At 38.5% G+C, this 16,027-nt stretch overlaps 1 protein-coding gene across 8 annotated transcripts in view; it reads right to left on the minus strand.

Annotated features, from left to right (window-relative positions):
* Positions 1 to 16,027, minus strand: part of fat1a (FAT atypical cadherin 1a) — a 158,473-nt gene that overhangs the window by 92,633 nt on the left and 49,813 nt on the right. The window contains exon 4 of one of the 8 annotated variants that reach the window (XM_052035528.1): positions 12,611 to 13,687. The exons of the other annotated variants lie outside the window; for them this stretch is intronic. Within the exon in view, the coding sequence (XP_051891488.1) occupies positions 13,653 to 13,687 (35 nt within the window). The 3' untranslated portion in view covers positions 12,611 to 13,652. Of the gene's footprint in view, positions 1 to 12,610; positions 13,688 to 16,027 lie in introns of those variants that run through there. 8 annotated transcript variants of the gene reach the window in all.

The raw sequence follows: 16,027 nt of genomic DNA on the forward strand, positions 1-16,027 counted from the left end.
AAAACTTACTTGCAAGCAACATCACAGGCACATAGCAGCATACGAGCAGCATTCACAAGAAAAACAAACATAAATTATACACAACTTTTACAAGAAAGAACACAGAACAAAAAAAAACAAAGTTCCTTTTAGTCCAAAGTGATCAAAGTGGTCATAGTTTTGCTGAAATGCAGTGATTAGGGTTGTGCCGATTGGTTCAAGAACCAAATGGTTGAAGTAGCTATTCTTGAACCTGGTGGTGTGCGACTTCAGGCTTCTGTACCTCCTGTCCGATGGTAGCTGCGAAAAGATGGCATGGCCCAGAAGGTGAGGATCTTTGATGATGGATGTTGCCTTCTTGAGGCAGCACCTCCTGTAGATACTATCAATGGTGGGGAGGGATGTGCCAGTGATGTGCTGGGCTGATTCCACTACTCTCTGCAGCTTTTTGCGTGAAAGTGAACACTATTGATGTATTTCAGATTGCTCGTTTTTATAAATAGATATAAAAAGATACTCAGTTTCTATAGAACTGCTATATGAATGGAGAACCTATCCTTTGAACAAGATCCAAAACTTAAAGCCTTTCATATGCCTTCTGTGAGTCTGAGGGCCATCTCTACAGTCCCCTCATGACCACTGTGAAAGAGGATGCTGCAATATCAGCTCTCTCTAAGACTCCTGTTCTCCCTCCACTTTCAGTGCTCCCTTAAAACAAAACTGACTCAGCCTTTAATCACCCTTCTTAACTTCACCTATTTTCCATACCCGTTCTTCTTTGTGAAGTATCTCAGAACATTCTTAAATCAACAATATTACCATGACAAGTTGCTGCTGCATATTTTGTGTGAGACATATTGCTATATTCGGATGCAGGGAAAGTAACGTGGATCACAAAAGAAATTCAGAACTAGCCCTTACTTCAGCTGGACACTCTTCAAATGTTGCCCACTGAATGCCAAATCCACTAGCATCCAAAACTTTGAATATTCACACTGCTTCATTAAGGGTGAAGGTCTAAATCTTCAAAAGATTTGTATGAATTTCTATATAGTTAAATATTTTGGGAGGAATAAAAGTCAACTCAGCATGACTGCAAACTATAACTTTAAGACTTCTTTTTGCAACAGCTCCATTGAGTGCCCATTGGCTGAAACTTCAACCACTTCTGTACAGCTTCACAACCTGTTTCTGGCCATGGTTTTTGGTACTACTGCCTCCGATATTCATCGGTACATTGCAGGTTTAGATGGGATTGTTGTCAATGTTGAAAACCTTCTGCATAATGCAGCTGCATCACCACCTTTTCATGATGCTTATTTCCTCTGCTATATTTTTGGGATTTTCAAACATTGAAAGTAGGACATATGATCTATCTGCTCAGAATGGGCTCACATTGCCTACAGATACAACTTTACAACGCTGTGATGAATTAATCTCTATGATCTCCATGGGCTCCTTTTGACAGGGATTTTGCAGATTGTTGGTACTTAAGGGTACCATAATGAAAGTTCCAATTAGCATACATTATAATAATGACACACTTCAACGCTCTGGAATGTTCTGAGGACAAGTTGCAATCTAACATGCAAATTTCCACTGTCATCATCTTTCTTCACCATTATTCTGTTTTCTTCAGATCTCTTTAATGAAGGAAAGAAATTAAACAACAAAACTTTCTTGAAAAGCAGAGCTTACAATATCTTCTCATCATAGCTATCAGATCTAATTCAGAACGGAGGCATAAATGTTTCAAATATTATCCTGCATTAGTACAGGGGGGAATACAGCATATACATGTCCTGCTCTGTACCTTTTCCTAAGGTAATTTTTCTTAAAACTCAAAATATATTGCTTACATGACCCATACTATGCTGACATTTATTTCTAGAAACTTCAGAATGTATTTTGTAGTTAACCTTCTGCCTAGAAACTATAATTAATGACGGATTATTCTGTTCACCCCAAATTATTATTCTATTGTCACTTACTGTACTTTACACTTTTAGTGTGCAGCTACAGTAACAGTTGACTTCATGAATTTGCATTGTTGGCATAGTGCTTTGTTTACCAAGAGCACGTAGTGGGAAATCAGGCACGGATGTCAGTGAGCCTAATAGGATTTTCCATGCATTTATTTTAGTGGATGAGAATGCCTGCAGGGCTAGCCACTGAGACAGAAAATCCTGCAGTGCTGACTTACCCCGATGCTCACAATATCTATTCAAGGCAACAAAGCTCCATGCCAGGAGCACAATTTCACAAAATGTGCTCAACTGAGTACTAACGTGTTCTGGAACTGCTGCTCATCGTCAAACCATATAGACAGAAGTGAATGGGTTAACTAAATGAACAAATTCAGAAAAACTACGATAAATATTTCTGCAGCTGTGCAGCTACCTTTTCCTATGTTATAACAATATACTGTGATTTATCACCTAACCAATCAACCTGATACTATTATGTTGGTCTCAACCTCAGTTTCCTTATTGCCTGCATTTCCTTCTACTACAGGAAGCCATGGAAGTTGTTGGGGAGTTGAACATATTTCCTGAGCAATTTGCCCTGCAGTCTGCAGACTATTCAAAATCATTGTCGTGAACAAAAAGAGCACAGAAGAAAGCTGAACAGAGGATGTGAAGTGACTGACCGGCCATTGTAGCCTACGGCTACATTAATTTTACAGCTCATCATGGTTCTCTGAGGAATCATTGAAAGCAATAAAAGTAGCAGCAAAGTGACTATAAATCCATGGACCATATGTACAGAACTGGAAGTTCTAAGAGTAAAAAGCCAAGAATATTCTGATTTTTTTATATCTATAGCCCATTGAATGATTCCACTGAGCATCGTTTTTGTAAATTTTCTCATGAAACATGCTCCTTCAAAATAAATTTGATGTATTTTGTTATCAATGCAGATTTTCCTTCTAGGATCCCCTATAATCTATTCAGACAACAAGTTCTGATCTGAACACATTAGTCCCGATGGAGGTGAGGTGGCTAAGGACAAACAGAAAAAGAACAGGGATCTAGGTCTTATGAAATTCAACTGCAAAACAAGGCTTTTTCAACACTGCTTTCTCCATTTTTTTGACTGGTAGCTGAACATCCTGTTGGTTAAGCCAAGAGAGATGGCCTAGAAGCAGCTGATTGATTGTTTAATTTTCTCTACCTTATCCTTTGTTACCTCAAAGCCAGACATTGATAAAGAAAAGTGTATTTGAAGATGAAGACCTCAGATCTGGCACAAAGTTCATAGTGTACCAGGCAGCTGTGATCCCCATCATATCAGCTTCTCAGACTTGGTGCAAATACAGTAGGCATCCCAAGGCACTGGAAACACACCACCAATGCAGTTTCTGCAAAATCCTCCAAATTCCCTGGAAGAATATAATAAAATATCAGTGTCCTCTTGCAGGACAACATCCCCAGCATTCAATCTCTAGTTAATCTTAGTCAGCTACACTGAGCAGGCCACATCATCTGCACATCTGACACCAGACTCCCAAAAACCAGGCTCTATTCTGAGCTGCGGTGGGAGGAAATTACCTGGTGAACAGAGAAAAAATTCAAGGATGTGCCATAACTACTCAAAGTGGAGGAGCAGCATTCAGGGTAGTAGTGAGAACCTGAAGTCCATGCAGCGAAAGCATACAATAAATGATAGAAGGAGTGAAACACCTTACAAACTACCCACCAGCCTGCACAGTCAGACACTTCCTGCCCCATCCAAGGAAGGGCCACCTCAGAACTCATAAACAGAGTGGGAGCAAGTCATCCTCAAATCCGAGGAACTTTCTAAGAGGACTATCTTTAACCTGAGGAAATCTGCTCCCAATTACACCGAGGGAGCCTGATTTAAATGTGTCAATGAACCAACCCATTTTTTTTCCACAGCAGGTAATGCCCCAATATCAAATAATGACAGAAAAACTGGCAGGGAAGATGTTCTTTGTAAAGGAGTCTTTAACCACCCAAACCAAAACTGGGACTGTCTTTAGTGAGGCAGGGTGGGGGATTGTTCATATCAATATCACTGTCTCTTTTACATGATTACTATAGTTATTTTCTTGGAAGATAATTTTCATTTTCTCACAAAATACATCAGAGTAAATGAACACCTTTCGACAAGAAATGATCTTGGCCCTTAGATTTCCAATTAGGCCCAACACCAAAGCTTGCAGCTCATTAATCCTTTATACTGAGACACGGGCAAGTGAAGTAAATGCCTTCAGTGAAATAAACACAAGATCAAAGGAAACCCCCATAGGTTCAAATGTTCCAATATCAATTTATATGAAACTAGATTCAAATCCTCCATCAGAGCAACTTGAGGATCAAGCATTTGCATTCTTTGACTGTTTCTTCATAAATCGGGACATAAGAGGACGTTCTCCCCTTATGATCCTTACGAAAGGCATACAACATGAATAACAAAATGAAAATTAAAAAACTGCAGATGTTGGAAACCTGAAATATAAGATAGGAAACACCAGAAACACTCAGGTCAGGCAGCATCTCTGGAAAGAGAAAAAAAAAGTTAATATATCAGGTCCTGGTCCCTTTGGTGGAACTGGGAGAGAGAGAAAACAAGTCAGTTTTCCATAGCAGAGAAGGTGGAAGAGGAAGGGGTTGAATGAGGGGAATACCTCTGATAGGTTAAGACCAAATTACTTAATGTTGTAGATGCAAGCCTATTATGCTTTTTTTGTCTGTGTAATGTGTTGTTATTCACAAGGCTGCGGAACATGCCCAGCAGGCTAGACTATACTAATGGAAATGGAAACTGAGCCAAAATGATGACTGTCACGGTCTTGCTAACAACACAAAGGAGCATAATGGGCTTCCAACTGTCATATTACTGTGTTTGGTCTCACCCCTTCAGAGATATTCCCTTCTCTGCTACTGAAACTAACTTGTTTTGCTCTCTTTCTCAGTTCTGACAAAGGGTCCATGTCCTGAAATATTGATTATTTTGCTTTCCATAGATGCTTCCTGATTTGCGGAGTGTTTCCAATGTTTTTCGTTTTTATAACATGAATAACAATACCCTCCAATCCACAACATAGCAGTAGATAAATAACACTGCCAACCAGATCGTGGCACCAGTGCTCTACATAAATGTTTAGGATCTTTAGGAACAGTTACCGGGCCATGTAATATTGAGTTCCTCCTTACACAGATGTACAATGTATAGAAACATACTGTGTCAGATAGTATTAATTATGTCCATATCAATCAAGAAGGGACCAATGTAGAATCTAGAATTTGCCCGTGATATTTCTCCATACCATGAAAAATAACACAATACTTTTGTAGTCACCTTCCAATGGAAAAATATACCACATCAAGCTTGTGTTAAATATGCAGCCAGTTGTCAAAGTGGAACAAACAAGGAACAATGTCTTCAAACAAGGAACATGGCACTTCCCACAACTTGTAAAACTGCATGCTGGCATCAATCTGTAGTGAAGAGAAGACTGACCAAACCAGGAGAACTATCAAAGAAGATCAGTGCAGCACCTTTGCAAACAAATAAAAAACAAATTAAACTCGAAGGTAGTTAATTAAAGCTTCAAAAGACATCTCACTCCACAAAAATGAATGCCTTAAACTTAACCCCCTTCCATCTTGCAGGAAGCAGGGAGAGTGATGTCTAGTGTGCAAGTTGGTTTCAATGACATCGGGTCAAATCAACCCATTTCCTGCAGGCAAGTTCAGAGAATCAGGAGTGATTCTCTGCCAGACCCAATTTCCATCAACAATATGAAGTACTGTGTATTTTTATTTCTTTGCTAGCCAGAATCTTCCTCCAAGCCTAAAAAGGAAATCTGGGACCATGCATGCGTTAATTTTTCCTCCTCCACGTTTTATAGAGACTAACCTTATAGAGGTCACTTCCCTTGACCTGGAGAGCATTCCTGCAAGAAGGATTTTAGCAATAGATCTTACAAATAGTATCACAGCAATCCAGTACAATGATTTCCAAGTACTGCATGAAACCATTTCCATTCCTTGCAATGTATCCACCTGTCAAGATTAATTCAAGCATGCGGTTTTTCACATCTACAGTTCACAATGCAAATTTCACCTCATGGTCACTCAAAAAAACTAAACACCTGTCAAGTAATCATCACATTAAAAAACTTGATTATTGCAAACAAATTAGAAAAACTGAAGAAACCTATTTGCTACTTAGACCGATATTTCAAAGTACAATCAAGAGATCATACCCTATTCTTTATTTGCAATGAGCTTAATAATCAAATAAATATATTTGTTCGTATTCTGGTCTGCTTCACTTTCTCCCAGTTTGTTCCTGTACTAATATTTCCTATCCAAGTAAATCACAGAAATAGAACTGTATTGTTGCTACGTCACTAGAGGTACTATCAACAAGCACCTGACACAATCTCTCTAGCACAGCTCACAGATCATTCACTGATTTAAAAGCCATATAACTGATTTTAATAAAGCAGGTGATCAAGATGTTTTAATGCAGAAATAACCAAAGACCCATCCAAGCTTGCATGGTGGAATGAATCTTCTCAGCTTTTCCACTACTTCTTACAATGTCACAGGAGACTGGTGGGAAAGGATTGTAAAAGATCCTTAACTTTTATTATGCCACCTGCAGACACTCATGCCAAAAGTGGATTATTCGGAGCATAATCCACATGAAATTAACCACATGCAAGGGAGCAGAATACCAGTACCCATTACACTCAACCCAGAGGATAAATGCCACACCCACTGTCCCTGCCACTTCAACATGTACAGAGATTTGGAAATACAGGGATTCACTACTTCTTTACACGTTGACAGCCTTCTTTTGAGTAGCAAAAGAAAATCCAAGCCTATAAGGTCACAAGAAAATCCCAGAGAATGCTGCAACCCAGTGCAAGCAAGTCCAGATCTAATTTGCAATCTTCTTTTCGTTTATTAAAAGATCATGAAATTTGTGCCAAGATGAATACTGATTCCTGTTGTTTGAAGTTAGTGCTCCATAAACATAAAACAGCAGGGCAAACATAAAAATGTAGCAAGTGCTGATCAAACTGGGCCGTTAATAATTACTAGTGAGAAGAAATGATACTGAAACGCTGATGATGTTATTGAGAGATCTAACCCACTTAGCAGAGTAGAATTATTTTACAAAAATCAGCTCCCTACTTAAATCAAAGAGTTACTAAACCAGGCAGACCAAATTCCTGGTCAGACTATCTGTTAGTATTAACCAAGTTCATCTCAACCCCAAAAGCTTCTATGATGTCCAAGGTAAGGGCTGGAAAGCTAAATAGGGTCACTACTTACTCAACATCGAGGAACCCCTACAAAGACATGCAGGGACAGAAAGAAATGTGAACTTTCCCATGCTCAGGTTACCCCAAAGAGCTTTGTCACACAATTCACTCTATGGAGGTACAGTCACTGTTGTTACAAGGCACTCACTTTCTATTCAGAGTTTTCCCGTGAACATATGAAAACTTGACTACTTTGCTGAGGGGTAGGCATTCAATAGATCATGGAAAATTGTCTGGCTTTATAAAGTTATTGACATCCACCAGGAAGGGCAGATGTGGCATTTCCTCTTCACAACACCCTCAGCATTTTATCTGCTTTTGCAAGCCCTGGGATGGCAATCACAGCTTCCTGACTCAGTACGACGGCAAGTGCATTTTTGGACTATAATAACACTATAGTATTAGATTAAAACAGTATGTAGCTTGGCTCCAACAGCCTTTACTTATGGAGAACCTGTAGTGAATTTCCAGAGAGGTGAGGTATTAGATGGTTGTCAGTGCAATTGGAAAACATACCTGCAGAGGAAGGTGGAAGGGAGTTTGCAAGAAATGGAAACAAAAGATTTACAGGATCAGATAAAAAGACAAATATTCGGCCTGTAGATTAGGAATGATTGTTAAAATATGACATAAATTTTCACTGCAATAAATAGAATTAAACAATCTTCTATTGGAATGGTACAGAGAGGGAAGATTTGATTCAATTGAGCAGAAAACTGCATGTAAATTTGGTCTGGCAGCATCTGTGGTGGCAGAGGGATGGTCAATGTTTTGGGTTGAGACCCTGCATCAGGACTAGTACCATGATGTGTGTTTTCTTTGCTCCAGGTTACTGCATCTGTGATCTCGTGTCTCCACTTTGCCTATAAATAGTTCTTTAAGAAAAACAGAATTACTAAATTTGTCTTAAAAAATTGATGGATTATCAAAGCTCAGTTAGCCAAAATTAATATATTACAGGTAAGTTAAAGCAAGTCCTTAGGGTTCAATATAGAGGGGAAAAAAAACCAAAAGATGCAACTTAAAGAAACTATGAAGAATAGATTATGAAAGCACATGTTCTCTCAAAAGCTTCAATAGTACAAAGTAGTAGATAGGCAGCAAATGCATCCTTTGTGACCACATCCCTATCAACCAATCTGCATACATGTTACATATATTTTCTAATGTCCATGCTTACACTAAAGGACTCCTTAAAACATATCCCTACATTGTTGGTGGAAGAACTTGCATTAAGATAATTTCATAAAACTGCATACATCCAAGAGGGCCTCTGGGAGCCCCCCAGATTGCCCAGCCAAATCTATATCTGTGGAACAACAGTCGTACAAACCTGAGTCTTCTCCCCACTGCACTCCCCCCCCCACCAATCATTTAATTTTAGCTCTACCCTCACTCCAACTATTTCAGTCCATCTGTCACTGAAATGCTCAGCTATGCCTTTGCTACGTTTAGTGTAACTATTCTAATCCTTCCAGCAGGCTCCCATCCTCCAACAATTAATCGATTATTCAGTGCTAAACAGTTTTATTGGCCAATCTTCATCATCTGACTGACCTGTAATTGCTCCTGGTCCCGCTACAATGCTATCATTCATTCTTATCTCTGTAGCTCTTCTTCCATTATAGCTGCTTCTACAAATATCCCGCTCCTCAGCCCTCTTCTTTGAATTTATGGCCATTTACACATTATCAGCCATTACTGAACACACCAGGGTTCCATGCTCCTTTAAACCCTTCTGGCTCTCCCACCACTATCAATTTTTAAAATGCACCTCCTTGACCAACTATTTGACATATTTGATCAACCTCCTGATTTTATACTTGCTCAGTGATCAATATTTCCTTAGTCTCTGGGAAGTACCTTGGGATATTTTTCTTCAATAAGCTGAATATGATCTTACATGCTGATGTAATTGTCTTTTCACCCTAAAATCCATACTCCAATCCAAACCAGAATGCTTTCCCCAGCTAAATACAAGGCCTCAGAAGTGAACGAGTTTGGCAGCAGTATGTGGTTCCTAGTGAGCACAGGCTGCCAACTTGATCCGTGCCAGCGCTGCTGCACAAATAGTGTTTAACTGTCACTCACTTAACAATTCCACAAAAATGGTTGGTGTGGGAAGGAAAAGGTTTCATAATGAAGCAGTAGTAAAAGTCCTCCAAGTTGCAGTCAAAGCAAGTTGCACAGGCAGCATCGCTTTACACCTAACTTGTACCATACACACTTGGGTCTGCTTCATCTTCAGAATGATTAACAAAAGGGAAATTCTGTTACATTCCAAGACACTGACATACTAATTTCATTAAATAGAAAACAATCCCCATCCCACCCTAAAAATAGACAAAAACAGCAGAATCGCAAATTCTTTTACTATGTTTAACTGCAGTTTCAACCAATTTTCCAGAAAATGAAGAATCACAGAACTTTCAGAAGTACAATTCAATAATTCATTAACAACCTGGTGCTGAAAGATTGGAAAATACTCCAAGTAAGGGCTTGCACACACTGAAGTTGACTATATGAACAGCAGATTAAACAGAACTCATGTCAGCCAACAGCTTTTTAATTGAGTAATGGAACAATGCAGATAAAGGGTTCCAAGTATTTTGCATTAAAAGTCAAAAGCTTGTAACTTGATGAAATCTGAAAGCTAATTGCTCTGCTTGCTCCCACCCTACCCCCATCCACCATGGTTGAGACCTTCACAAGGAACCTTACGGAAGGACTTGACCTAAAGTACTGTTTAAGATTATCTGGCACCAGAGAAGGGCAGAAATTTCACACACACTTTTCATTCCTTTCAAAATAAGGCTGCAGCAATTCTATGTAGTGGATAGAAATTTCTAAAAGATGAAAAAGAATGCCCAACAACTTAATTACAGCTCTACTGCCCTCCTTTAATCCTCAAAGATTCAAACTCCCTACATAATACTTTCTTATACGAAACAACAGCTGTTACTCACATTACAAAAATACAAGGCTATAGTTCAGGCTAATTAAGGCCTAAACTTTTCTTTGGTTTATTCACAGTCTTCTAATAGTGTTTTTTTTAATCATTCCACAACCACAAAGGGCAATTTTTGAAAATGTGATAAATCAGACCCAGCTATAGAACAGTGAAATATTGGACCACAGTGTGCTTGATCCAACCTTGTGCTCACCACCTTGATGATCTCTGCAGTGACATTAACCTTTCACAGCCCCACTAGTTTAATTGATCCAAAAACCTCACTGTCACAGCTGTCCTGTGAAGTACAGCAGTCCACATGTGCCAACTAGGCCTCAGGGGGGTAAACCACAAACCCCACCCCTCCCCACCCCCCAGGATTGTCCTGACTGCCTCTTAACAACATCCACTGCTGAAGGCCTTTTCAACTGTTGTTAAACGTCTTTGGAGATCCAAGACCTTTGAAAACAATTGACGGATATAAATGATAATTATTAAAATATTTCACTGATATTAATTAAAACATTGATATTAATTAAACTAAAGAAAAACATTGAAACATTAAGCTTCCTTATTTAGCTCAGCAATTCCATTCAAACATATGGGGCTCACACTACCAAAACATGACTGAGCTCTACCCCTGGATTTAATGTTGCCCAGCAGTGGAGTGGGATCATCAAGGTTGGATCAAGCACAGCAGTGCACTGCAGAAGTGGGGAACCTGCTGACCCATGCAATGCTTTCAGTTGCTTGTTGAGAAGCACAATCAAGGCCATTATAATAAAAACTATAATAATTCATTGACACTAATAAAGAAAATATTTTAAGTTTCACTTCACGGGTGACCAAGTGATTAAATTAAAATGCTGGCCATTATTATGAATGACTAAACTTGTAATACTTTGCAATCTTGTGTGTGGATTCTATAACACTAAAACCTGAAAATAACTTTTCATTATTACTACGCAAATGCTTAAAGAATTTCTATTACATTACTATGTTCTCAACCTTATGTCATGTTAACCTGTTTCAGGTTAACAGCTCTATTGAATAGCTGACAGTGAAAAGCTATTAAATGCACTAAATATTCATATATTCACATTTTATTTGCAGTTTCAAAGTTTCTTTTGTCCCATTTGTCAAGTATTTGAAGTTAAAAGCTGAAGAATATTTACAAAGACTAGCAGTGACTTCAATCCTCAACAACAGAATACAAACCACCTAATCAAGAATTAAGGAAGAACAGTGAAAAACATCTGCTTTGATGCTCCCAATACATTCTAGCAGCACCTACTGGGAAATCAGACACCACATCTGATGACTGTTGGTCCTTAAAATCTACAAATGAAAATTCATGAACTGGATGTTAATTTTCCTATTTAAATACCCATCATCTGGAACACTAAGAGGTAATCTATTGTGAATATCGCCTGGGCAAAGGTGTTGCTGTGGGTGATGTTGGACCAGGTGAGTACAAATTTTCTAGGTTTCATCCTCAATTTTGAGTTAACTGAGCTTGGCATAAGGATGCTGAAAAGTATTAGCCTAATACCAGTCCTCTGTTCAGTTTACCGATTCCAGTGGATTGAGTGTGTGGACAATGCGTGACGTCATTGACATCAAGTCAGAGTGACAAGTCCTGGGAAGTTCAGTATTATATTAATTCACAGGGCTTGACTTGCACCTAAATAGTGACAGATCTATCAGAGAAGAATGGGAGAAATAACAAAAAATGAACAGAAGTTCCTTTTATGATTTGGTTTGGAGTATTTTGAAATAGCCAACTGCAATTAATGCTGTTTTTCCTCTAATTTCCGTGACCTTGGCCTCCCAAAAAAACATTCACATAAATTTACTGCAGGCATCAAAGAAACCACAATGAACAGACTGAATTTGGGATTTTTTTTATTGAAAGGAAAACCAACAAAAGGTTTTGGAGACCACCCATATTTGTTCTCTCCACAGATTTCTAAACAGTAAATTCAGTTTCCTCAATTCAGGCCAGTCGAGTCCACATGGCTGAGAAATTAAGGTATCCATCAAAACCTGGAATGCATGTGATGAGCCCTGAAGTGGTTTTATGATCTTAATTGATGATATAACCAAGTGGAATTGAAAAATACCAAGTAGCTTGAAGTCTTTTAAGAAACCAATATTTCCAGAAATATTTTCAATAATCCACTTTTGTGTGTGTGTGTGTGTGTGTGCGCTTTTTATTTAATGAATGAATGAATGAATAAATAAATAAATAAATAAATAAATAAGAGAGACTGAGAAAGAGATGTATTTATTATATATATTTATGTTTATAGTGTGTGCCGATGTCAGGGAGAGGGGAAGAAGTGCACAAAAGAATTCAAGTTGCTTTAGCCATATACAGTTTAATTTCATAAAAATATGTAACTTAATATCTAGTTAGTAGATATAGTAAAATTACATACGGCTATAACAATGTTTCATGCTGATGATTTGTAACATCTAAAACTGTCAGCTATATAACTATTACTTTGATTTTGTAAAGAATCTAACCACATCTAAATATATCAGCTATGGGAAAGTAATGATTGCAGATAACAGCCCAAAGAGTACTCGTCTTTTTCTGGTGGCCCCTGAGGTATTCCTTATCGTCAGATCGCCTCGGACTTCCACATTAACACATTGGGGGTCAGATGTTGGTATGGCCAACTTCCCACTTGGCCACTGGACTTGCCATAGAGTTCAGGGTCAGGTCCCAGGTTGCAGGACTGAATGAACTTTATGCCAGCCTGCTTGAGATCATCACTTTGATTGAAAAGATAACTTTGGGCAGTTGGTGCTTTTATATTGCTTACATTTAGTTAATATTTTTCACTAACATTTAAATGACAAGCCTGGTAATATTTTTAAGCTTTAAATAATTAAAATATTTGATCTGTTTCCGAATACCTGACCATTATTGACACAACATTTGCGACAACAGTGAGACATAAGGGTAGTAGAGTATGTGGTCTAAGAATCTCACCTGAGCCCAATGATGGGCAAGATAGGCAAAAATGCCTCATGCTTTTAAATTAATAGACAATAAAATCATTGGAACACTTCATGTGATTGTTCGAAGGATCAGAACCTAAAAGCTTTCCCTGCTTGACAGTATTGAAAGTTGTTTCTTAAATAGCACAGCCAAGAAAATGCAACCCCCAACTGCTCCAGTCAAAACTGATATTTCAAGACAAAAAAAATTTTTGGTATCATACAGAACCAATCTTCCATTTCAAATGAATGCAGTTCTGATACATACTCCAAGCTCCAACACACTACCTGCTTGCAGAATATGCTCATGCGATTAGAGGGTAGTGATAGCATGCACACAAAATTGCTTTAGTCAAAAAGCAGGTGGTGGTAACAAACAGTTGTGGCTCCTGGGTGTCTATATGCAAATTACTTCTCTTCCTGATGTACATCATTGATGGAGACTTCAGAGAAAGAAGAAAAAAAAATCAAAGTTTATAGTAGTTTAACAGCTCAGATGTAAAATTGAAAAGGCTATTAACATAGTTCCAAAAGAAAGGAAATATCCCAAAATTCCACCGTTTGAAACAGAATTATATTGATGATATCGGACTTGTGGGTTTCCTCCGAGTGCTCTGTTTCCTCCCAAAGACGTATGGGTTAAGGGGCAAAGTGGCCACTGTAAATTGTCCCTGGTGTGTAGGTGAGTGGTAGAATCTTGGGGGGGGGGGGGGGGGGGGGTGGATGTGGGGTGAACAAATTGGGATTAGTATAGGCTTACTATAAATGCACAAACATGGTGTGCCATGTTTCCATGCTGTGTGACTCTATGACTAAAACTAGTCATCTCTTTTCTTACCTAGGGTGTTTTGTATTTACACATCAATGGAAAAGAAACATTAAAAAAACAAACAAAAGAACTTTAGTGATAGTTCAGAAGGGGGATTATGGCATTTGAGGCCCAAGTTAAAACACTTAATAAGCAGTTAACACAAAAAGAGGGAAAAACATTTCTTGACTAGTTAGTGCAGGTTTCTAATATTTACCCCAACAATGTTAATTTCACGAACATTAAAATTGTAGTTACAGCTCCACTGCCTACAGTACCAAGCCCACCAAAACAGTAATTGTAATTAATATGCTACATTCCAAACTCACATTATCAACAAACAGCAAATTTAAAATAGTTTTGATCTATTGCAGAACCTAATTAAAATTTCATTGTGTTAATTTATTTTTGAAATGCCAAAATCCCTTTCAAGCACAACACCCATGCCTCAGAAATGCATATTGAGCAACGTTACCAGACAAAGCTAAGCACATCAATTATGGAGGAAATAAACTGGCAGAATACCTTATGGAATCAAGCAATCTCACGCTTTGAAATTTAATGCAGACTTGTGGGCATCACTGGCCAGCATTTATTGCCAAGACTTAACTGCCCCTGAAAAGTCACATTCTTAAACTGCACTTCTTGTAGGAACGGTGTATTCGCAGGAGCTGTTGAGCTCTACGATTTAATTCAGCAATGATAAAGGAATTGCAATATATTTCCATGTTAAGATGGTGTGTGACATGGAGGGGAACTTTGGAATAGAGCTGTTTTCATGTGCCTGCTTTCCCTGCCATGGTAAAACTTGTGGTTTTGGGAGATACTTTAGAAGAAGACTTGGAAAGTTGCTTGAATCACTGTATTTTGTTTTAGGAGGAGGGAAGGAAGAAAATTACTGAATGCTTAAGGTGGAAACTGATTGGTAATCTAGCAAGCAATTTAGCCCTAGGTGTGGGTTAAGCTTCTTTAATGTTACTGAAACTGTAGCCATCCAGGCAAATGGAAAAAATTCAAATCAGACTCCTGACCTTTGTTTTATGGATGGTGGAAAACCATTGCGAAGTTGGGAGATGAGTCACTCTGCAGAATATCTACTATCTAACCTACACTTGGCAGCATGCACATTATTTATCATTTATCAAACTTAAATGTTGTGTAGATCTTTCATGCAAGTGGGTACAAACTGCTTCCTAATCTGGGATTAATGAAAGTAAACACTGTGTAATCAATGAACACCCTAGTTTAGGAATCTGTGATATAGGGATGATCATTGTTGAGACAGATAATGATGGTTGAAAATAATCCTGGAGCAATGCCATGGAACTTGAATGTCTGGCTTCCAACAACAATCTTTTTCTGTGTGAGATTTGACTCCAGCCAATAGAGAGCTCCCCTTGGATCCCACCCAACCTTGATTTTCAATAACTTTTATTTGAATTAGGTTCCTGTCAAGTTCAGTCCCTCTCACCTTTGCAATTCAGCTCCATTGACCATGGTCAGACTAAAGCACCAATGACCCTTGGAGTCTAGTGGTCTTGGGGAACCTAAACTGTCCATGAGCAAGCAAATTATGGATGAGGAAGTTCAACATGATAACAGAGTTGATGACATCTTGCATCCTCTTACTGCATACTATCGAGACACTGATTCCCTTGATTGGATTTGTATTGCTTTTTGTGAGCAGGATATTCTTACACAATTGTCAACATGATTGGGTAGATGTCAGTATTGTAGCTGTATTGGAATAACTTGGCTAAAAATCCAACTAGTTGTGGACCACATCTGCAGGACTATAGCTTGGTCACTTCCAACCCACTGTGGAGTGATTTGTATTGGCTGTAGGGATGTCTTCTGTAATGCCAGGGATTACAGAAAACATCCCTATAGAAGACATCAGAAATCTAATTTGCACTTCTATCTGAAGACAGTTGCAAATGTTTCATCCTTGTGTTTTGTTCTCAAATGCCAAACT

Source organism: Pristis pectinata, chromosome 2, assembly GCF_009764475.1.
Source record: "Pristis pectinata isolate sPriPec2 chromosome 2, sPriPec2.1.pri, whole genome shotgun sequence".
Classification (NCBI taxonomy): Eukaryota; Metazoa; Chordata; class Chondrichthyes; order Rhinopristiformes; family Pristidae; genus Pristis; species Pristis pectinata.